General features: G+C 38.1%; 5 protein-coding genes across 20 annotated transcripts in view; 4 read left to right on the top strand and 1 right to left on the bottom strand.

Moving 5' to 3' along the window:
* Positions 1 to 1,576, bottom strand: part of LOC130571257 (testis-expressed protein 264 homolog) — a 32,135-nt gene extending 30,559 nt beyond the window's left edge. Inside the window, exon 1 of the mRNA XM_057362116.1 lies at positions 1,081 to 1,576. Coding sequence (XP_057218099.1) covers positions 1,081 to 1,404 — 324 coding nt within the window. The 5' untranslated portion in view covers positions 1,405 to 1,576. The remainder of the gene's footprint in view (positions 1 to 1,080) is intronic.
* A 635-nt stretch (positions 1,577 to 2,211) lies between these two features.
* gpx1a (glutathione peroxidase 1a) lies at positions 2,212 to 3,488 on the top strand. The gene is made up of 2 exons (XM_057362117.1): positions 2,212 to 2,503; positions 2,829 to 3,488. The coding sequence occupies exons 1-2, from the start codon at positions 2,279 to 2,281 to the stop codon at positions 3,177 to 3,179; spliced, it is 576 nt and encodes a 191-aa protein (XP_057218100.1). The 5' UTR covers positions 2,212 to 2,278; the 3' UTR covers positions 3,180 to 3,488.
* Positions 3,489 to 4,724: 1,236 nt separating this feature from the next.
* Positions 4,725 to 6,435, top strand: brk1 (BRICK1 subunit of SCAR/WAVE actin nucleating complex). Its single transcript, XM_057362118.1, has 3 exons — positions 4,725 to 4,884; positions 5,587 to 5,669; positions 5,759 to 6,435. The coding sequence occupies exons 1-3, from the start codon at positions 4,767 to 4,769 to the stop codon at positions 5,783 to 5,785; spliced, it is 228 nt and encodes a 75-aa protein (XP_057218101.1). The 5' UTR covers positions 4,725 to 4,766; the 3' UTR covers positions 5,786 to 6,435.
* A 158-nt stretch (positions 6,436 to 6,593) lies between these two features.
* On the top strand, positions 6,594 to 11,516 carry setmar (SET domain and mariner transposase fusion gene). Its single transcript, XM_057362054.1, has 2 exons — positions 6,594 to 6,787; positions 6,994 to 11,516. The coding sequence occupies exons 1-2, from the start codon at positions 6,689 to 6,691 to the stop codon at positions 7,747 to 7,749; spliced, it is 855 nt and encodes a 284-aa protein (XP_057218037.1). The 5' UTR covers positions 6,594 to 6,688; the 3' UTR covers positions 7,750 to 11,516.
* Positions 11,517 to 13,945: 2,429 nt separating this feature from the next.
* The window catches only part of itpr1b (inositol 1,4,5-trisphosphate receptor, type 1b), a 109,005-nt gene continuing 99,322 nt past the window's right edge, over positions 13,946 to 23,628 (top strand). For 12 of the 16 annotated variants that reach the window (XM_057362370.1, XM_057362364.1, XM_057362361.1 and 9 more), the window contains exons 1-3: positions 13,947 to 14,126; positions 17,349 to 17,462; positions 21,221 to 21,291. In XM_057362370.1, coding sequence (XP_057218353.1) covers positions 17,371 to 17,462; positions 21,221 to 21,291 — 163 coding nt within the window. In that variant the 5' untranslated portion in view covers positions 13,947 to 14,126; positions 17,349 to 17,370. Of the gene's footprint in view, positions 14,127 to 17,348; positions 17,463 to 21,220; positions 21,292 to 23,628 lie in introns of all 16 variants that reach the window. The other 4 variants (XM_057362366.1, XM_057362358.1, XM_057362369.1 and 1 more) reach the window with 1 other exon arrangement.

Below are 23,628 nucleotides of genomic sequence, written 5' to 3'. Positions count from 1 at the left end.
TATGGAAAATATGTATACGGCGTCCAAATGAGAAAATTTAACACCATTTATCATGATTACATACGATAAAATTAAATTAAGTCCGATAAGAGGCACACAAAAACAGATAAACTAATCATCTCAAAATATCAGAACATACAAACACATTCCACCCACACAATGACAACTACAGTACATTATAAACACTGAATCACCACCTCCATCTAGTGGTAGAGGAGAATCACAAACGCCATACTATCTATCACAAAACACAATTTCTAGGATATGGAAACCTTTCAAATGAAGGCTGCGTGCGTCTTTTCAGGTTAATCCGAAGTATGCATTTAAATCTCTTATTAAAAGCCTTCATGTGAAACTTTTGCTTGTGATTTACCTACTTAGAAAACATTACAGGTTACATGGCTACACAAACAAACAAACTAAACAGCAAATTTAAATGCAATGAATTTCTTCTATTCTAATTGAAGCACATGAGGGAATTAAAGTTTAATGCATATGTAATGCAAAGCGGACTTGAGATCTCCCTAGAGTACACAGACTGCCATAAACCCACAACTCAAGTAGCTATTAATATCCAGCCACCAATTTTCTACACGGCTTACCATATGTAGGGTCAAAAGGAAAGGAGTGCTGGAGACGGTCCAGCGTATCTCAAACCGTAGGCAGGGAAACCCTGAACAGGTGGTCAATCCATCACTGGACTAACACACACCAGATTCACACTCTCACTACACCTACAAATGCTTCTGTCCAAAGCGACAGTACATTGAGCATACATATACAATTCATGAGTATGTGCAATCATTAGAAAGAGCACAAAAAACATTACATAGAATACACCCACCCACATGCAAGACAGTAATGTTTGCCAAAAAAAGGTTATACTTAAATAGTCCATTTAGTGCAATATCAAAGTCTTCATCATTTATCCATACAAAAATAGAAGTAATGCTATTATCTACTGATTTCTAATATCAAATACATGCATTTTACAGAAATAACAGAAGTGTGTAATACATTAAGATCAAAGTGCCTCACTGTCATCAAGGGTCACATTTAGAATCCAAAAGGTTATCTCACCTTCTTTGGATCATCATAGAAGATCCCAATGCATGACATATTAGGCCCAATACTGGAGCTCTCTTTAAACAGTGATCCACAGTCCTTATAAAGTCCCACTTTATATTTGTAAGCTATAGTGATGCCCCTGACTGGGGGCAAGCCAGTCTTAATGTGAATTTCAGTGGTCAGTCCAGAGTATAAAATATAACACACTGCTATGAGAAAAAGCGCCAGACTGAAGATACCAATGACACTCGAGATCTCCCATTTCCACATGTCAGCTGCTTTACAAAAGTGCAAAATAATGACCGAGAGCTGCTTTTGTCCAGAATGACAGTTCATTCATTCAGCAGATCATACGGGTTATAGAAGCTTTGATGATCGATTGCATGAGGTAAATGTCAAAAAAAAGCAGAATAGCGGATTTCTGACTAAATCACAACTTTCAGGCTGAAGATGCTGCGCAGAATTTCACAACCGCAGATTCATTTCCCTAAACACAGAACATGTTGCGATCAAGCTTCCTGGACTGGACCATTCGCTGCTGGTAGGTGTAAGTTCACAATCAACTGAAATATTTACGGGGAGTTTTTCCTTTTTTTTAATAAACATGTTTCATTCACGTTTGCGATATCGTTCAATGTTTACTACAAAGATATTTTCTGTTTCATTGACGAATATGCCTATGACGAGGGGCTTGCATTTGGTTCAGTCTGGTTTTAGATGAAACGTGATTTAAATGATTAAAACTGCGCACGAAAGGCGCATAACAGCACAGACGTAAGTAACACTTGGAACTTTATATTACACACGTATACAAAGTTTTTATTACAAAAAATACACAAAGACAAAATGACAGTTCAAAGTAGAGGTCAACATGCAATACCTCCATTTGTCAGAAGGTGGCAGTGTTTATATGTTTATTATTAAACATCAAGTTGTCAACGCCACATCCAAATTGAAAATAGTACGTGTATTTTGACAGCACAAAACAGAATCTCAAAATGATGTCCAGGGAACAAGAAGAAGCAATAAATTCTCTAAGGTAAATGCACATATATCTGTGGCTTCAGACCTGTGCCCTCCCACTACTACATGCACTTCCTTGATTTATTTCATATTATGCACCTCCCCTGCGCTTCAAGGGTCACGTTGTTTCTTGATGAGACATTTTCCCGTCGAGCTACTTTACGAACGGCGTGCTGCGTGAGTGAGCATGGCAGGCACTGTCAAGAAGTTCTACGATCTGTCCGCTAAACTTTTGTCCGGGGAAGTGCTGAGTTTCGCCTCCCTGAAGGGAAAAGTTGTGCTTGTTGAGAATGTAGCGTCGCTTTGAGGCACAACAGTCAGGGACTACACTCAGATGAACGAGCTGCACAGCCGCTATGCGCGGCAAGGGCTCGTGATTCTGGGAGCTCCCTGCAACCAGTTCGGACATCAGGTGAGACCTCGGTGTTTCTTAACTTTTAACTTGATCCATTCCCCTACATTGTACAATAAGATACGTTTTCTTTAGTTTCATATATCATATACATGTATCGAATTGTTGCGATAACATTTTTGAAGTAAATGACCTAATAAACTCTCGTGTGTGCAGAACTAGTTTAGACTCGGCCTATCAAATATTTCACAATTATTAGTTACACTTTAACCTCACAATTTAAGACTTCTATGTAAGAAATATTTCGTGGTGCTGAAGTCTGTATTACAATTAAAAATGCTTTGTTCGTTTTGATATCAATGATTATATTTGTATTGTTTTGCAGGAGAATTGCAAGATTGAGGAAATCCTCCTTTCTCTGAAATACGTCCGTCCTGGAAATGGCTTCGAGCCCAAATTCCAACTTCTAGAGAAGCTGGAAGTAAACGGCCAGAATGCACACCCTCTGTTCACGTTCCTCAAGGAGGAGCTGCCTCAACCCAGTGATGACTCCTTGTCCTTGATGAACGATCCCAAATTCATCATCTGGAGTCCCGTGAACAGGAATGACATCTCCTGGAACTTTGAGAAGTTCCTCATTGGTCCAGATGGAGAGCCGTTCAAGCGATACAGCAGAAGGTTTCTCACCATCGACATCGAAGGAGACATCAAAGAACTCCTCAAGAAGATGAAGTAAAACATGGCCATCAGCCACCTTGTGTTGTGGACACGTGAGATAGAACCTAATAGCCAACGCCTATTGCATGTAACCACAGCCTTTGAGATAAGATTGTTGTTTGATTTAGGCCGACTGTGCAGACATGGTTAGAGTGCGACTGTTTTTAAACTGTTTACTTAATGAAGATACTTCCTAAAATCTTTCTGAGGGATGTTTCTGATGTATTTGTAAAAGTTTATTTTAAGAGTGGAACTGTTTCCATGACCTGCAGAGATCAGCTTTTATCTTCCAACATTATAATTATAAATAAACATTTCAGAAAACGTATTTATTGTTCCTCATTTGACTTTTTTCGACACGGATAAACAGAAGCAATTCATATGACAAAATCGCAACTTTCTACTTTTTCACTTCCACATTTTTCTTCTGTGTTGATTTGAATTCATTTTGCCTCGCTTAATTCTATATTAAAAAAAAAAAGTATTCTTTAACTAAATTTACTGGATTTGGCTAAATAAAAATACAGTGACAGAATGACACAGCAATATAACCGCATAGTATTGTCATATCAAGCTTATGCATGGTTTTATTGACCTAACCAGAATGAAGAGTATTCACACGAATAATTGATAAAAGTTTTTTAAAAGCCCAAAATGTACTTAAAATGGCTCATGCAGGATCAGTCATACGGTGCTGTACTTGTTTTTCCTTGCAAGCAAAACAGAGACCAAGGTTGACCGAACAATAAAAAATAACTGATATATGATAGACCCACTTGTGTTCTTTTCTAAAAAATCTTAATGAATATTTGAAAATGAAATGCATATTTGTCAGTGAATTCTGTGCTATGCATGCATTAAATATAAAATATCTTAGACTTTTTGATGAATTTTCAAAAAGATGAAAATGATCCAGTTTATTGCTTAAGAACTACGGGGATTACTGTAATAAAACTAACATAATAACCCCGCTATATCTTCAGGATTGTGTCCCAACAAGTGGGAACAGTCAGACACTGTTTACTGGTTCTGAAAAGCATTCAGGGTTTTTAATCTGCACTGATCCACTGCAGACGCCGCAAAATCTTCCAAGGTCTACGTGTCTAAACATGGAGAATATAATGGGTTTGGGCAATCCATCACTTGTAAGTATCTTTCCTTGACATATTTGGATGATCTTGAAAACAGGCGTCAGGGACATTGAACAAGGATCTTGTAGAATTGGCGTGTTCACGTTCTTTCAATATTTTTTTAAGGAAAATATAATATATTTGACACATTTTATTCATTAACATTTTATTCATTAAGGCCATTGGAAGATGGACAGGATCTCTGCTGCCCTCTGCTTTTATCCAAAGCGATTTACAGAGAACTCAATCTATGCACGAGAGTTGGGATGCGAATCTACGATCTTTGCGTCAACTGATCTACAGAAACAAAACTCATATCTTTTGTACATTTATCTGTTTAGAAAATTGCCATTTAATACCGTTTTATAGCTCCTTTATAATAGCATATTCTCCTCGTACAGAACTGTGACGATGCAGCAGGGGGCGCTCGTATCTACTCTGACACAGAGTCAGTGGCTAATGCTAACAAGCTCAAGATGGCCGGACAGGAAGACCCAGTGCAAAGAGAAATTCACCAGGATTGGGCGAATCGTGAATATATCGAAGTAATCACTAGCAGCATTAAGAAAATCGCCGATTTCCTGAATTCATTCGGTAAGATGAAGGAACTACGGCATATCTAATTATCCTCAATTCATTACGCCATTTCTTCATGCTAACATGCTAATCGGGAGTACGGGATCGTTTGGAAGCTTTATCATGACTGTTGATTATTCGCAATTGTTTTGGCTTACAGTTTTACAGTTGTGGACACCGTGGCATCCAAATATGTGTGGCTAATGTGTAACACGACACACAGATGATGTAGCGATTTAGGGAATGCGTGTATGGCGTTGGGTTGGGTTGGTCCTGCTGAGCTGTCGCCCATTTCCGTTTTTCTAACTTTTTATCGTAAATATAAAGTTTGACTGAATATTTATATATATATATGAATGTATATACCTAGCATAGGTTTCTTGTTGCTATATGCACATTTGGAGTGTTTGTTTGTGGTAAAAAAAAAAGCCGAATGCACTAATCTATATAACGTTAAATGTTACGCTGGTTTGTTTTGATAAACCCAGTCCCAGTTTCATTGCCAGCCTACGTGCAACATAACTTGAATACATTAACGCACCAATGTAAGCAACTAATTAGCTTGTAATAATTTATATTAATGACCATTATGTTTGTGTTTTATTCGTAGTTTTGTGTCCAGGGAAATGATGGACTTTCTATTCCCAAACATTGACAGCTGTAACAGGCTTGTGTCAGTATGTTGTGAACTGAATGTAAAATTGTTGTTTTTCTCTTTAGATATGTCCTGCAGGTCGCGTCTAGCCACTTTGAATGAGAAGCTGACCGCACTGGAGAGGCGAATCGAATACATTGAAGCCCGAGTACGTTTGTTTTAATTGATTTATTTTGAACCACAGTTTGAACCCATCAGCCTTGAATTGTTTATAATTCTCATATGTTTTCTCTTAAGGTCACAAAAGGGGAAACCTTGACTTAGACATCTGGATCCACATCAGAACGCAATGACGGCTATACACACACACTCACCTCCTTATCATTTACTTAAATCATTCAAGATATGTTTCTGTTGGTTGGCTATTGTAGATCTGTTCATTTCTGTATGGGACCATTGTGTTGATGTCTATGCTGTAAACAGAAATTGGTTCTTCCTCATTTTATGGCTGAAGTTATACAGTGTCGGGTACTTCAGTTTTTTCGATCCATCAGGCAAAAGTTCTTGTCTCTGTGGTGTTGGTTCATGCAAACAACTGATGTAGTATCTTTTTCTGATGACTTTACTTTGATGCATCATCCAAAAGTATATCAATGGTAATGCAAACATAGACTGAAAATAACTTAGTTAAACGGACATTATGCCTTGATATCTTTTTTTATTATTAACATTTTATGTGTAGGTGTTTTGATTAGTCCTCCTGTGTTTTAACAGAGTTTATATTGTTAATTCAGAAACGTGTTTTAAGTACATTGCTGCCTGCTGTACATTTATCATGAGACAAACATCTGCACATGAGAAATGCCAGTTAGAGGTATGAGTGAATGGAGTGCACTAAAGTGCCAATCAGACTGTAATGTGTAATTATGGTAATGTTTTGTGGTTTAACAATAAATAAAAACTCATTTAAACCAGTCATGTCTAGATCCTTTTTATATTACGTAGGTGAACTGTGTTGTATGTATCTATAATTGTACGTTTTGTTAGCAACAGTTGAAAATAAATTAAACGCCCTTCTGAGAATTCGGGTTGACTTTTATTTTGTAAACCGCTACTTGTGCATTTCCGGCTTTCGTCGCGTTTCCCACATCTAAGCATTGACACGGTAAACAAACCTTTGTTACATTCATGTTGTCTTTAATAGATTTCTAGAAATGTACAAAGCACATGATGCGATCATACAGTCAGGATTTAAGCAAAGGACTCGAGAATGTTCCTGTTTTAATTGAGGACTGCGTATCTCAGGACGCTTTTGCTAACTTCCAGGTAACCTCCATATAAGCATATTGTATTTATTGTCATTATAATTGTACAACTATGTTTTTAAACATAACTAACGTTTATCTTAATAAATATAAGGACATTTGTCCATTTAATGTTTGCATAGCGTAAATGTTTTGACACCACTAGATGTCAGCACTTTCCTTTAGTTTTAAACGTTTCAAAAACCTTTTAATCTCAATATCTCTTAGTATGTGCCAGAGAATGTGCAAGGACCAGGCTGTGACCTTGATCCAAGTGCGGTGACGCTCCCAGGTTGCTCTTGTCGTGCCCAGTCTTGCCTGCCCGACTCCTGCCCCTGTTTGAGGTTTGGCCAGATGTACGATAGCAGGACACTTTTGATTCAGCAGCAGGAAGAAGACAGCTACACCAAACCTGTGTTTGAGTGCAACGTCCTGTGTGCCTGCAGCGATTCATGTCAGAACCGGGTGGTTCAAAAGGGGGTCGAAGTTCACCTGGGTGTCTTCAGCACCACAGACAGAGGTTTGGGGGTGGAAACTCTAGAGCGCCTCCCTTGTGGACGTTTCGTGTGCGAGTACGCAGGGGAAATAATCGGCCCTCACGAGGCTCGTCGCAGGCAGCTCTCACAGTCTCCTCATGATATGAACTACATCATAGCTGTTCAGGAGCACAGCGGTGGAGACAGGGTCACCCAGACATTCGTGGATCCTGTGACTGTGGGAAATGTGGGCAGGTTCATCAACCACTCCTGCCAGCCCAACCTGATCATGGTGCAGGTGCGTGTTCACTCGCTGGTACCCAGACTGGCTTTGTTTACGAATCGAGAGATAGAGCAATACCAAGAACTGACCTTTGACTATGGAGGAGGGCACAACAGCAACACAGACTCCCAGAAGTTAAATGAAGCGCCAAGTGACACTCAGGCGCGGTCTGATGATGTCAAAGTGCTACAGAGAAAAGCATGTCACTGTAGAGAACCAAACTGATTAGGATTTTTACCATTAGACATCTCAGTTCTCCGTTGAAATTTATTCTGGTTTCATTTCAGTTTTGATCAGATGTTAAATATTGAGTTCTGCTCAGGTTTGGTGTCTGATGTGGAATATTTTCATGTTTGACACTCCAGCAGATTAACAAAACATTCTTGTGAATGAACTAAAGTGTATGTTGATGCTATTTATAGGTATAGGATGAATACTGATAAACTCAAATTATAAACCAAGCAGATTTATTACAAGTTTGCGCAAGTAATATTTTTGTGATGAGAAAACTTTCCTTTGACTTTGTAAACCATTAAGGGCAAATGTTTGCTGTTTTGAATAATATATGCTGGGACATCTGCCCAAATTTAAGAAGGGATGCCATAAAGTGGCATCTGCAATGTTTGACAAGTTTGTTGGCAAGATCTCCGTTGATGCATATATTTCACAAAACACTTGGGCATCTTAAGTGTTACGCCGTAACCATTTCCTTTAAGAGCAGTCTGCATTTGTAACTGGACCCGTAGCCCTCTGGGTAATGAGCAATTAAAAAAGGCCCATGGGTATTTTAATATAGTAACTGCTGTTAGTCTCTTGACACACGGGGTGGGAGTGACCCACTTCATTCAAACATCACCCTTAAATCTGCCCCCTCTCTTCTAGATCTGCCCCATTTTCACTCCAGCCCCGCTTTCATCTTCACCACAGTATTAATATCTACATCTGGGTTAATTAGCATAGAGACTAGAAACCAGAGCAAAGCACAAGGCATGATGGGAAGAGGCAGATGGGTTCTGTCTTTGCCAGTTTTACCGTATGCATCAAGTTAAACTGCTACTGGACATTCTAGATTTAAACTTCGTTTTCTTTTATTTGTGGGTAATGAACTTTTGAAGTCCTGCATGGGCTCTACATTTCACTAAATTGTAGATTTGATTTTGAGGGAACGCATGATTTTATGAAATGTTTAACTTAAATTGCTTTGTATAGAATGTATACCAAAGGCAAAAATGGTTAATAGTTCACCCAAAAATGGAAATTTCATTTAATATATTTTGAAGAATGTTGGTAAGCGAACATCATTGGACTCCATCGACTTTCATTGTACGGGCACAAAACCACTGAGACATTTCTCAAAATAACTTATTTTGTGTTCCACAGAAGAAATTGTCATGTTATTAACCACATGAGAATAAATAAAATATAAAGAGGTGAAGAACTTCTCCTCAGTGTCTAAGTTGGCCACGCAGGACATGCATTTCAGTAATACAATTAAAGTGTATTGATGTTTCCTTCAGTTCCCATCAGTGATAATGTGAGGACTGTGGTAAACTCAGATCCTGTGTTTGTCTCATGACTCATTGGGTTTGGCAAGTGAGCACATTCTCAGGTCTCTATGGCAACAGAATGTGTGATATCGACCGGACGGTGCGTGTAGGCTGTAGTGTTTAGGAACGGTTGTTGAAGAATGAAGTCAGTCCGCTTTCTCTCAGAAGGGAAACACTTAGGGGCAGGGACACGGAGGTCTCACTGGTGGCTCCGAAACTGTCAGTTTGTGGTAAGGTCGCATTGTCGCTTCACAGAGACTGCCAGGCCCAAGGAAGCCAGTTGGGAAATACTTTTGCCTTTTAGAGAGACTTTAAGTCATATTAATAATTACAATTTAAAAAGAATCAAATGAGGATTTCGAGCTATGTTCAGTTTAAAGTAGTGTATTAATAAAGGGATATCAAAAATAAAATTCTGTCTTTATTTATTCACCCTCATGTCGTTTAAACCTGTACATAACACAAAAGAAGATATTTTGAGAAATGTCACAGTGGTTTTGAGTTCCATACAATGGATGTCAATAGAGTCCAATGTTGTTTGGTTACCAACATTCTGCAAACACAAATCTTCTTTGTGTTCTTCAGAAGAAAGTCATACAGTATAGATTTGTAAGTACATGAAACAAAGTTTTTATAATGAGAATATAATGAATAATTTACAAATTCTCCAAGAAGTAGATTTAGACTTGTGTAAAATAATATTAGACGTATTTCTGTTTGTTAGGTGGCCATCTCTGGCCTCAGATCCTCTTGAGAAAGAAGGGCATTGTTTTCCTAAACAAGTGTGTCCCACAAGACTGCTGATGTTCAGCACAGGCGATTTTAAAACCGTGTCAGTTTATATTTTTATTTAGAACATCGTATGGAGAAATTCACTGCAACATGACAGAAAGAGAAATATTGTTTTGGCCTAGATATTGATGGTGATATACTATACTATCCACTGATATGATGTGCGTGTGTGTGTGTGTGCGTGTGCGTGTGCGTGTGCGTGTGTGCGTGTGTTTGTATATAAATAACTTCTTGGGGAAATTCTCTGCTTCATTTTATTTCATTTATTTGAAGTAAGTAGCTCTCATATCATATTGGTACAGTTAAGATGTGAGGGCATTTAAAGCAAAAATAAGTTAATTGTTCTCAATGTTGCCTAAAATAAAAGAAGAGTTTATTTGCAAAAAAATTTTTTTTTAGTTATTATTACTTAATCAAAACAACCCAACTGCAGTCTGATTGATATTACATGGAATGCAAACATGATTTTTGAAAATGATCTGTTTTTGCAAATGAACAGTTCATAAAGGTGCCCTTCAAATAAAATGGCTTTAAGATGCAACACTAAATGAATGAGACTGTACGTCTGTGTCGTTTCTTAAACACTGCTTCATTACACGAGAAAAGAAAAACAGGCAGAGAGATAAAATTAGACGGACTGTCACATTGAAGTTGAACATGTCTCTGATGAGAGATGAGATGACCCGTCTTATCTACAAATCTGAAAAACAATAAGTGAACAAATAGATTTTCTATCTGTGTTTCCTCTTCATTTATTTAACGTTCTCTTATTCTCCGTCTGCAGGAGCGCACAGAGGTTTCCGCTCATCATTCATGCCTGTCCTCTGCACTACAATTAGTGACAGTGAAATTGCACAGTGCTTAATGGCGGCTTAATGAAGCTGCGTGACTTTTAGAGCTCAAACCGAGTAATCGGCCCTGCTACTCATCAGAGACGACTGGAGGTCCTGTCATCCCGACACCAATAAAAGGCACGTTGAGCTCAGCTGTTTATGTTGTGAAGAGCTAACGGCACAAGATCACAGGCCTTTTTCTGGAAGGGGAAATTGAGCGAATACATGAATAGTAATGAAAGAAAAGACGCTAGAATGGATTGGATCTCATTCTTGCTCTCTCAAGAGCCTGTCGCTGTATCTTAAGATGTCACATCTCAGCTCAGAGTACAAATAACTCATTTCCATAGTTACCACGGTCCAGAATTTATATTTTATTTGAAATAAATGACGTAAGTTGTTTGTCTATATACAATGTTTATCAGCATATGAACAGATTTAGATTAACATGCTTGTTAGGATAAAGTCTATTTTGCATGAAGATGTAGGCCTACACAAAATACTGTGGTTTATCGATATCATCTCAGTCTTGTAGAGTTGGGAGGGTGCAAGACCCAATTAGCAATGCTGTCATTTGTATTATAAGACCATTTCCTCCGGGAAAACCAGAGCCATTATCGCCGTATAATTGTCTTTTATTTTTAGTGAGGAAGAACTTTTGTGTCCTATAGAACAGCAAAAGCTGTTGTACACTTATTGCAAGGCACAGCTCTGATTCTTGTATATCTATCTGAACGTGCCCATGACACATCATTTCATGCCTCATGTGCTCCAGACAAGTTCCAGATGGTGCTGTGACGTTGCTGTGTTGTTTAGATGATCTTGTCACACTAGCTGAGTTCCAATAAATAAATAACTTTATTGGTTTCGGCTCAATGTTGAGTTGTGACTCGCTCGCTCTTTATCAAGAAAGTAACCACATCACAATAACTGTCTACTGTTTCACTTTTTTAAATTTGCCGTCCAGAAATTCTGAGACCCAAGACTAGACCCAATGAGCTCAGATTCAAAGCAACAAGAAGATCTGTCCATCCAAGTATGAGTTTTCCATTGCAATGAACTGACATAAAAAATATTTAGCCACTTTTATATACACCGAGATACAGTCGTTATAGTTGGTAAAGTTGTTTTTCTTTCTTTCTTTCTTTCTTTCTTTCTTTCTTTCTTTCTTTCTTTCTTTCTTTCTTTCTTTCTTTCTTTCTTTCTTTCTTTCTTTCTTTCTTTCTTTCTTTCTTTCTTTCTTTCTTTACTTTATGTTCCTGTAATGTCTGTGATTCACTGGTAAATTGCCTTCCTTTTCTTTTACGCAGTTCTGGTCTTGTTGTAAACAATTCACATGTATACATTATTCCAAGGAAACAAAATGTGTGTTCTCCAAAGCATCTTCTGATTCATAAATGACATCATCAATGGGGTCAGGTTCATATGCAGACTTTTGGATTAAGATTTTTTTTATTGGGCTAATCCTTATAAGCTATAAACAATTCAGTTTGGGGCTGGGTATTTCTGTTTTTGTCTTGCTGCCAGGATTTATTTATAAATTTAAACTAGAAGTGCTTGTTTAGAAATCTAACCAAGCTTTTCCTGTTTTGTTAGTTCTTGAGAATGCATTGAAAGCCAACAATTGACCACCAACCAAAGCATTCTCTTAGTGTTATTAATTTTTAACAACAACATCTCCAATATCATTTGAGCTTACAAATCATAACACGTGTTTTAGAAAGACGTCTGTCACATTTTATTGTTGTTTACAATGTTTCTACCCAAATCATTCTTGTTTAACTGTTGCATTCATCAACACATGAAAAGGGACGAGCCGTATGGCTCTTTCCATTTCAAGCAGCTGTCGCTGCAGATATTTACATGTCAAAGGCTCAGCCGATGGTCTCATCCACTCCACACAAACACATGCAGGTCGAAAATAAGGTGAGAGCTGAACGCAAGACACGCGATGGCAGTGATGGCAGCTCACTCACGCTCACGGCCCATCTCTCTTACTCATTCTCAATACAGCACATGACTGACAAGCACAAAGAGCATCTATTGTGTGTGTTGTGTCTGCATGCATTGATCAAGTTGTGTATCTCTGAGCATAAACATAAATCTAGGGTGTGAGTGTACACTAGTTGCTAGGCGACATGGTGAGCCATTGGTAATGCAACTGTGCATTTTTGGGGTGATGTCCTGGCAAAATGAAACCTTTATTTTACTATGACAGCACACGCTGGAAAGAATTGTTGCACCCCTTGTTGCTCAGTCAATTATCAGATAAGTGGAAAGGTCCTCTTGTAAATGCATAAATGTAAAAAACAAAAATATTATTCTTCATTGTTCACAGTATTTAGCAAACTTTGGTGTATTTAAGCTGAAAGTAAAATGTTGTTTTACACTTTTTTACTTCTGACATATTTCTGAGTGAAACCAGAGAAGATTAGGGACAGTTTATGTGTCAATAATTGACAGGATCATTACAATCCAGGCATTGCAAAACAGAATGGAGTGAGGTGAGGTGTTGAAAAGTAAAAAGATTTGACTTTGGCGAGTTTGGCACATTTATAAGCAACCCACTGCATATTTCAAATAGAGCCATCTACTGAGGGACACTGTTTAAAGCCAGAGCCAAATCACATCAAAAATGTGTTCCAGTTCTGACGACTGAAGAACACGAGGAATGTTTTAGTAGGCCAAATGCAAAAAAGGAAAAAAGTAGATCACCAACTTGATTTATGGGTCAGACTTAGAAAAATAGTGTATAAGAACACCAGAAATAAAGAACAAAAGTAGAATTAGTATGAATGCCTCTGTCTAGCACGGCACATGTTTTTTTGATGTGTTTAGAACATGCAAACCCGTTTAACTGGATTTTAATGGGTAAGTTTGCATCTAATGGCATTTGAAGTGCCTCAACCAAGTTAAATAATGTTGTGCTTATCAAACAATGCCAACCAAACCATTTAGTGCCTATACAGGCTAAACTCTATCTGTCTGTCTGTCTAGCATCTATCTATCTATCTATCTATCTATCTATCTATCTATCTATCTATCTATCTATCTATCTATCTATCTATCTATCTATCTATCTATCTATCTATCTATCTATCTATCTATCTATCTATCTATCTATCTATCTATCTATCTATCTATCTATCTATCTATCCAACATCATCTAGCAAGTAACTTCAGAACTCCATTACCCATCTGCCACCTCATACATGCGCGTCCAAGGGGGAGGAGCTTCAGAGCTCATGTGGAGGTGGTAAGAAAGCGGACGGACAAGTGCGGACAAAATCCAACTGGCAACTAGACGCCGCGATTTTCAATTGGGGGACTGTCGCGTATCATGGAATTATACGAGGAAACCCGGCCGGACGCTTTTATCCGCTGACCGCAGCGCCACCGTTGCATTTCCGACACGGTCCTTCTGAAGAAGGTAAAGTTCAGGTGAACTCTTGCCGTTACAGTGCTGTGAAGAGGGATGTGTGACTGATGCATCCATCAGTGTGATGTGATTAGAACGGAAGTTTGTGACAGTGTATCATTGTGCCTGTTCGATCCGCGGCAACTGTAACAATGTCACAACGTTAGAATGTAACGCTGGCGGGAAATGTTGCAGGAGGCAGGTGGGACCGCAGATAAGAGATTTACCGATTAATGTCATTTATAATACATATTTTGTTATCGGTCGAAAGATTGTTGGGATGAATAGTCTTATTTGGGTGATATATTATGCAGTTTCATAATTGTTTTGTGAAAACTAGCCTCGACGGATGGTGCGTCTTAACTGAAATGTCATTTGTTGTGTTAACGGTCACATGTCGAATTAAGCGATTGGTTTTACCTCACTGTACCTATTAAGGTAAAGGTGAATGTTTACTTCTGTAAATGTGTCTGTAATTTTTTTCCCATAGAAAAGCTGAAGCTTTATACATGGAAGAATAAGATAAGTCTGGCCTCCATATTTAGTTCCCACACAGTAAAAATAACGAATCCAAATGTGAGGGTTTGAGAAACAGCCCACATACAGCTGTCATTGCACATGCATTTACCTATTTACTTTATTATTTAACAGCCAGCATGACAGTAACGTGTTTAACTTGGCTACAGATTTTGAGCTTGCTAAAGTTTCAAGGCTCCCAAACACTCCAACTTGACAAAATATACACCTTCTTAAGAACCATGTGTTCCTGGCCAGTGCACAGAAGACAACACTTTGTCTTGTATTTTAAACAAAGTTTTCATTAGCTGCCACACAAACAAACCATTCTGCTGCTCTTCAGTGTTTACTGGAAGTATGGAAGTATGATGTAAAAATGAACGTCTTTTTATTAATGTGGGGAAAAACAAACAGCACAATTTCTAAATTGTGTGTAAACTCAGTTATCACAACACTGTCAATACTATTTGGTTGTAACTTGTATCCCTCTGATGTATGTGGTATTATTGAGCCAAGCGTCTGTGAAATGTTTCTTATTGATGTTGTCTGGTCTCATCTGTCATTGACTTAGCTGTAGACTTCATCTCAAGTTGATTCGAGCATCTGCTCAATGTTCCAGAGGAAAGTGTTCAGTGGTCTTGCCACATCTGATACATATGAGAGTTTCTGAGTGCACTTTGTTCATTATCTAGCCATAGCCATTAGTGGTCATTGGATTGTCCTAAATAATCTACATAAAGTGATGTATACTGCTGTCACTCACTTTAAGCTTCACCTTGCTACAACAGGCAAAACTGTGCGTCCAGTAATCCCTGAATGACAATGTGTTGTGCATTATCATGAACCTAAAAGAAACCGTTTCCCCAAAATGAAAATTTTATTTATTTATTCAACCTCATGTCATTGAAAATTTTATTTATTTATTCAACCTCATGTCATTGCAAACTTACGTAAAATGTTGAAGGATGTGCTGGTTTCTCTTTTCTGATGCAATTGCAATGAATGAAGCATACGACTAATACAAATTGTTTTCTGAAAGTTTTGTGTGAGAAGCACAACCAGCATCATTTGAAAATGGCTGAAGATCCTCACGTTCATTTTAGCTCTTTTTGGCAGATTATTATTTTATATTTATGTTTTTATTGCAAAGGGATACAGTAAGCAACGTCTGTTTATGACAGCATCACTTTTACAGTTAAAGTAAGCTTTACACAATTTAACGACAGAATAATTTGCCAATAACACAGTCAAAGTTATAAGGACCCCTTTGAGTTCTTTACGATTCAACATTGAAACTATAAATGAAAATAAAAATGATTCTAAAACAAAAATATTAGGTTCGATAGGCGTTATGTACTCAATCCATTTAGTCCAAAAATCAACAAAAAAGTCCTTTTCGAGATTGACACAATGTAATTTTTTCCATTATAAATGTACTCTTCAAAAAACATCAATCCAGTCCTGCCTTTGTGGAGGGATAGGTTTATACCAACATCGAGTTATTGCTTTTTTGGCTGATGCAAGAATTATTTTAAACATATATTTCTTACTCTTTATCCAAGACATCACATTACCCAAATAAAGTACCTCAAAACTAAAATCAATTGGCATATCTAGAGTTTCTTCTAGGACATTGTGTATCTCTATCCAAGAACGTATAATATTAGGGCAATCCCAGAAGATGTGAAAGTGATTGGCTTTTTGAATGCCGCAATTGCCTCCAGCAATTTGAGTTACACAAATAATTTTTTTCTGATTTGGGGGAGGGAAAAACCGATAATATTCTTCAATAACAAAATATTCTTCTTTTTGGCAGATTAATTAAGGTTAAGTTTATGAATGAGCTGTTCTTCTAGTGAACCTGTTTTTTGGCTCAAAGTGGGCTGAAGTATTTGACCATGAATCAAACTGTTCTGGTTCTCGTGATAAATCCAAAGAAATATGCTACCAGTAGATTTTTAAAGGAAGAAAATCATATGTATTTGGAACTTATGGGTTCATTTTTTAGAAAACCGTTAGTTGTCTAATCGTTGTAGAAAGACGTTGTAGAATCCAAAAACTAGACATAATTTAGAAATTTTCTTTTCAGATCATAGTACGGCTTCATGTTCCAGAACGTTCCCCATCATCCACCCATAGAGCGAAAGGACCTTGAATTTCACGTCTATGCTTAAAACTAGGGCTGTGCAATTAATCGAAAATTAATCGTAATCGCCAATTTTGGCCTTCAAGATTACAAAAACAAAATAATCGAGGCAAAACGATTATTGTGCTGCATTCCATTTTGCAAGGATCCTCTCTTTTCTTGTGGTATAAATCCACAGTGCACCCTTTTCCTTTACAGTGTTTCAGCTGTGCTATTTCTTTACATTTATTTTGCAGTTGAATTCACAGTTTAAAAGCCAAGTTTTCATTTTTCTATGTTGTTTTAAAAGTTAATGAGTAATCGTGTTAAATAATCGGGATCTCAATATTGGCCAACATAATCGTGATCATGATTTTTGTCATAATCGAGCAGCCCTACTTAAAACTAGGGCATCTCAAAATGGCAATTTCTCATTTTCTTGAGTCCATCCCTATGGCCCTCATGGTCACGCTATTATAGTTCCACTAGCTGTTCCATTGATGATAACCTACATTCTGAACTGTATAAATAAAACAGATGTGTTTCATTCTGTTTTTTATTTCACCCTAATATATTTCATATCTCTTCCGCAGGCACGGAGTAAAGTGGAGCAAGATGTCGGACAAAATGTCCAGCTTTCTCCACATTGGGGACATCTGCTCCCTGTATGCAGAAGGGTCCACTAATGGATTTATCAGCACTTTGGGGTAAGATGACCTGTCCTTAGCTACGTTTTATTTAGAAGAACATGATCAAAATACAACAGGAAGAAGAAAGTGAGGAAGTGTGAAATAAGGAGAAGTGGAAACAGTTGTTTAGTTATGCTGTAGTATTTCAGGTTGAATGGGGATGCAAGATCCGTGATGAGACCCGTTGAATGGGGATGCACAGATGCATCGCAGCATGTAGAATATACGTTACACTGTAAAACAATCTAAAGATCTCTCTGCAAAAGTAGAAAGGGCCGAATTGGTAATAAATCACTCACAGTGTCTCAGTATAAATGGTCGCAAAAGTGCTTGTAGAGCGATTCATCTTGTTCTTCTATGTTGCCGGTTCTGCGTCAGTTTTGTGGCATACTGCCGCATGGCGGTGAAGTTTGGAACAGCAGCGTTTCAAGTACCGAAACAAGCTAAATTCTGGTATTGAACTGTTTGAAATCTAACATGTACCGGTACATTTCCAGAACCGGTTTACCACGCAACCCTATCCCACTGTGACTGAAAAACACATGAATCAGTACATATCCAGACCGTTGCCATGGTCTTTTGCTTTTCTGTATATTTCTAAAAGTGTTCATGTTCCTTGCTGGAGCCAAGTCTGATCCGTGCCCTCATGTCCTTCCTCTTGAAATGAGATTGTGGTGTGTCCGTTTCATCACACTCTGCCACCTCCTGGAAATCGTTCCCCTTTGGCACCCTGTGCAATTTTTCAATGTCTACATGTACATCACTGCTCCACGTCACCCGTCCATGGCAACAAAAGCATGAATGCATCTTTAAATGCATCTTTAAAGAACAGAACGTTAATATATCTCATTTTGCCCTGTCATCATTTTCTCTACTATTCTCCCCCGTGCGCACATCCTCAGAGCCACGGCTATATTTAGCCATTCTGGCACAGTGTAGTGTTTTTGTGTGCCACACAACGACCTCAGCATGGATAAGATAATGAGCCACCTGTTCTGCAGCTGGGCACAGACAACCAGACAGGACACAACCAGCCTGATGGCTACTGGCAGGCCGGGGGTTTGTTTGGCTGTGACAGTCAAGTACAAACAAACGAGACCAAAGTTACGAGTCCCTGGAGAATGTGAAATAATCTTGTCGTTTAGCATTATTGAGAATGCATCTATGCTAATTCCATATCAATTACCGCTTCTGTTGTTTTAAGGCCTTACTGACTTTGATTATAACATTGCTTGATGTTACTTCAGATGCAACTGCTCGGTGTGGTCTTTGTTGAATTCTACGGATAAACTTTACCGGCTCTTCTGTGCTTTTGTTTTGTTATAATTTGTTACTTATTGCCTGTTTATTTTATGCTTTAGATTTATATTATTTTAGTTGTTCTCCGTCCAAAACGCTGCATGTTCGTGAAAATGTGATCATATGTGAATGCAGGTGCTGTTGTTGATCTATTCGTTAAGCTGCTGTTTGCATGTTAAAATAAAATGTTTGTAATTTTAATGTCACAGCATACGCAGCCTTTGAAATGAGACGCAGCATGTATTTTTATTTAATTCCAATTTAATATTAAACTCTTATCACTTAAAGGGGCCATATGACACGGCTAAAACAAATATTATCGTTTGTTTTAGATGTAATGCGATGTGTATACACGATTTAAGGTTAACAAACGCTGTATTTTCCACATACCGTGCATGTTTGTATCTCCTCTTTGCCCCGCCTCTCTGAAACGCACAGGTTTTTTACAAAGCTCATCGCTCTGAAAAGCAAGGTGTCCTATGATAGGCCAGTTAACCAGTGTGTAGTGATTGGTCGAATACTGCAAGCGTGTGACGGAAATGTAACGCCTCTTACCATATTTGGAACATCAGGTTCCAGAGCAATTGTACTGACAGGTACGCCCACCGTACTTGCGTATACATTTGGGCGGTCTTAGTCAAATCATACCACGAACTGATGTAGATTTGTGGGGGTGTGGTTACACGAGGCGTTTCAGGAAGGTCTGGGTGAGCATTCGCTTTTAGATAGAATGCGTCTTTTGTTCTGACACTTTAATTTTAGCAATTTTACGTGTCTAATACATGCATGGGCAACTTATAACACACCAAAGACACAGAAAAAAAAAACATATTTGCAATATATGACCCCTTTAACATTTAATGTTCGGATAACAAGCGTCGGTTCTCGGTAGGGGGAAATGAACCGAAATGAGCATCCCTAGTGACTACATATTAGTTCTCTGTCAGCCACCGTAGTGCTTCGAAAGGGAGGGGTGGAGTTAGCCGTTGGTTGCAATTCGCAGCCTCACCGCTAGATGCCGCTAAATTTCATACTCTGGACCTTTAAGCTTAAACAATGTGCATTGTAAAACATGCTATATTAATAAACTGACTGAGTTATAGGTGTGTCTAAACATTTTACTAATAAGCAAAAATGCTGTGTGACATCAAAGCAAAAATTTAAAAATGCACTATTGCCCAGAAATGCTGTCTCGATTAAATTTGGAAGTGTAAATAAGCCTGTGATGCTCAAAAATGCGTTCTAGATTGGTTGGTCACTTGGTTTTGAAACAGCCAACAATATGTAATGGAAAGACCAGAGTCTCACTTGAGTGTCTGTTTTAATGACAATTAGAGTTTATTAGATATTTCCTTTCCGAATGCAAATGTCGAGAATCATCATTTGCTGCTAATGATGATTTAATGGATTTTAACCCCACTACAGTAGTTGTGTGGTTTAAAGCCTTAGTGAGGTCTCAGTGGGTGGCTAATGCATGTGCTCTTATGAGCTTTATTGAAAGCGATATCCCGAAGGCTTCAATAAAAGAAAAGCATATGGCAATTAATTATAGTTATAGGTTCCCTCGACCGTGTTGTGTTATACCACATGCGTGTTCTGACTCGAGATATAAAGGAATCATGATAGAAGGCAAATATTGGCATCATTACATTTTCATTGAACGTGATCATTATAATTTGACATTTGCTGTGTCAACACTGTGGCCACAAGCAGATAAGCTTGTGAGAACACAGAGAGGTCAGTTGATGTGTTAACAGTCCTAGTTTCGTGGTTTTAAGTTCTTGTTTCGCCTCTGTTAACAGTTGGGAAAGAAACTGTTTCATGCTTGCATACAGAATATTCTTGAGTCTCTATTTCGTGTGACCATATGCTGAACAGAAAGGCAGGTTAGTCAGGTTATTGAAAGTAAATGTTTTGTCACATTAAAGGCAAACTTCACCCAAAAATGAAAATTCTGTCATCATTTACTCACCTTCGAGTTGTTCCAAATCTGTATAAATTTATCGAAAGATATTTGGAAGAATGCTTGTAACCAGACAGATTTTGCCCCCCATTGACTACCATAGTAGGAAAAATACGTTATCATTTTTTATCAATTTATTAATTTATTGGTAAGCATATAGCCTATTATGCATTTATGCAAAACTGTTGCCAAACCAGAGAATGAAGTCCAGAGGATTCCAGCGTTCCTAGATACGTAATTTGCGTAGCGGAGATTGTGCTAATTATGAATGAGCGTGCATGCGCGCCCTGTTTACGAGTGATTGGAATTCATTAACATACACACATTTCACTATCAAATCTGAGGTTTACAAAGTATTTGTGAATCCGGGGGAAAGTTTTTGGGAAGGCCCGTTTTACATGCAAAATTTAGACGTATATTACGAATGTTTCATGAATGAGGCCCAATGTTTAGATTGTGTTTAGGGTCTATATAGAGAAAACCTTACTCTGACTTTTGTTTCTCACCTCTACAGTCTGGTGGATGACCGGTGTGTGGTGCAGCCAGAATCTGGAGATCTCAACAACCCTCCCAAGAAGTTTCGAGGTAAACCTACATTAATATCTGTCACTGTACTGATTAGAAAAAGACATTTTTTTTGCAAACCTTTTTTAGGATGCTTTTGATCTGTTTCATTAGAAAGAACATTTCATCTTTTAAAGGATATGATCCTTATCCATGTACGCATGGACTGTTTTTATGGTCTTATTGTGACTAGTAATATTATTAGTCAGTATGTGTGTCCTGGCCAAAAAACTGTCTACATAACATTTTGAAATAAAAGGTGTGCACCTTGAATACACCAATTGAATGCATTTAAAGCTGTTTGCATGCATTATTGTCAAAATTGTTTTGTTAAGAGTGATGCAAAAATTGCCTGTTGAATTGTTTGTACTTGTAGGGTATAATTGAGCTCTCCTTAGCAAATGTAACTCTTGTGATGTAACATACAAAGATGACTTTCTCAATATTAAACACTGTCTTAAATAACCTTGTGCTCCCTTGACCCTCTACAGTGCACTGTGTGAGGCATGCTGGGAAAGACCTTTCTAAAGCTCAGGGACCGCTCATAAACAGCCTTTCAAATGAAGACCTTGTGTATTCTCTGGCTCTTTTGTCAGCTGATGCATTGTTTGCATTATCTGCCCGAATGTGTCCAAGGTCTCAGTTTTCTGTAGTATACTATTGAACAGGACTGGAAAACTAGATCATTCCATTATAGCTAGTGAAGGTTGTAAGTTCAAAGTAGGGCTGGGCGGTATGACGGAATATTCTGTTACCGCGGAATGAAATGTCAACCGTAAGAGATATTTCTATTCCGTGTATTCCGCAGAATGTAAATAAGTAGGATTGGTTAACTCGGCGCTCTGCAAGTTATTCTGAAAAAACATGTGAATTAATCCACCCGTAACAAATGAACGTATCAAATATTCTTGTGACCTTCTTTCAGTCTATAATTTTGTGATCCGCTCCAGTCCGACGCTTTCTCGCTGACCCGCAGTGCTCGTGCAGGGATCTGCATGTGTCACTACGTATTTCAGAAGTCAGGTCGCTTTGTAAAACTGTTAATAGTTTTAATAAAGTTTAACTTTAGGCGTGCCAAGGTGAAACGCGCGATGATGCTCGCCGCGTGAGCGCTTTGACGTGACACGCCGCTTACCCCCGTTTTGGGAGACGTGTGTGGAGTCACCAGAGACTCGCAGTGCAAAGACAAGCGCCAGAATAAACGAACCTAAAGACAAAGAGTCGCAAGTAAAAATGCTCGTCTAATAGAGAATGAAGAGCGATGAGCGAAGAAGAACACCAGTTTATAACACCAGTCATGTACTCTCATTGTTTGTGCATATATTCATACTTCATTTTTATACATGTTGTCTATCTTCCTACTGTATACATATGATATAGCCAGAAGATAAATATAAATAAATAATAAATCTGATCATCAGAACTTAATCTGATATCGTTAGTACATTTTCATAACTTGCCTACATTTTAACTATGGTGAGCATTTAAATGAACTGTAGTAAATAAATAAAGTAAATCAATCAAAAAATTAGGTATAAGATATAGAATTATAACGGGAGATTGTTATCGCAAAATATATCGTCACCCTTAAATAAAATGACTCATTCCGTGAATTTTTTTGGCCCTTCCGCCCACCCCTAGTTCAAAGCACACAATGGTTGATCTCAAACAGTTGCATTCATTATTGAGAAAGAAACTCAACCCCAGCATACTTCAGGTGGGCTGTCCTTATAAGGTCTGTAAATCTGTTTCCATCAGGGGTTATAGTGGCATTGAAAACATTTTCCAATTTTATAGGCACTTGAGAGCACTGGCATAGATTGTCACTATCATAGACAAATTTTTTCTCATTGTAAATGCTGTATTCACATAGTAAACAGGATTTCAGACGTGTCAAGCGAACTGTCATTTGCAGCTGTTTTTAAGGCATCGGCTTTGCAGGCAGGGGTTTTTGAATGTGCTTAAGGTTTCCCTCTCACACAGCCTGCAAATGTCTCTCAGTTAATCTCTGAGGATTTTCTGTTGGAAGAGCAGCTGCGCTGCTTTAGTGAACCCTCGATGTTTTAGAGTGTTTCTTTTTTTAGTGGAGTTAGATGTTACTTTTACATCCAGCTGAGATGCTTGTTTTAAGATCTCACTTTGTGAATGCACCTTTCTATCAGCTGTTCATATCCATAAAAATTGCATTAAAACTGGGTTTCCATTTACATCTGCCTAGTAGACGCTTTTATCCAAAATCACTTGAGGAGCACTGTGAGCAATTTGTCTTACGAGATGTACAATATCTGCTGTATCACACTGGCATGTTCCAGGCGTAATAACCTTGCAATACTTATTTGGCTTTCTCTCTGATCCTTA

Source organism: Triplophysa rosa, linkage group LG20, assembly GCF_024868665.1.
Source record: "Triplophysa rosa linkage group LG20, Trosa_1v2, whole genome shotgun sequence".
NCBI classification, from domain to species: Eukaryota; Metazoa; Chordata; class Actinopteri; order Cypriniformes; family Nemacheilidae; genus Triplophysa; species Triplophysa rosa.
The sequence above is the reverse complement of the archived record's forward strand: the minus strand, read 5'-3'. Positions and strand labels throughout refer to the sequence as shown.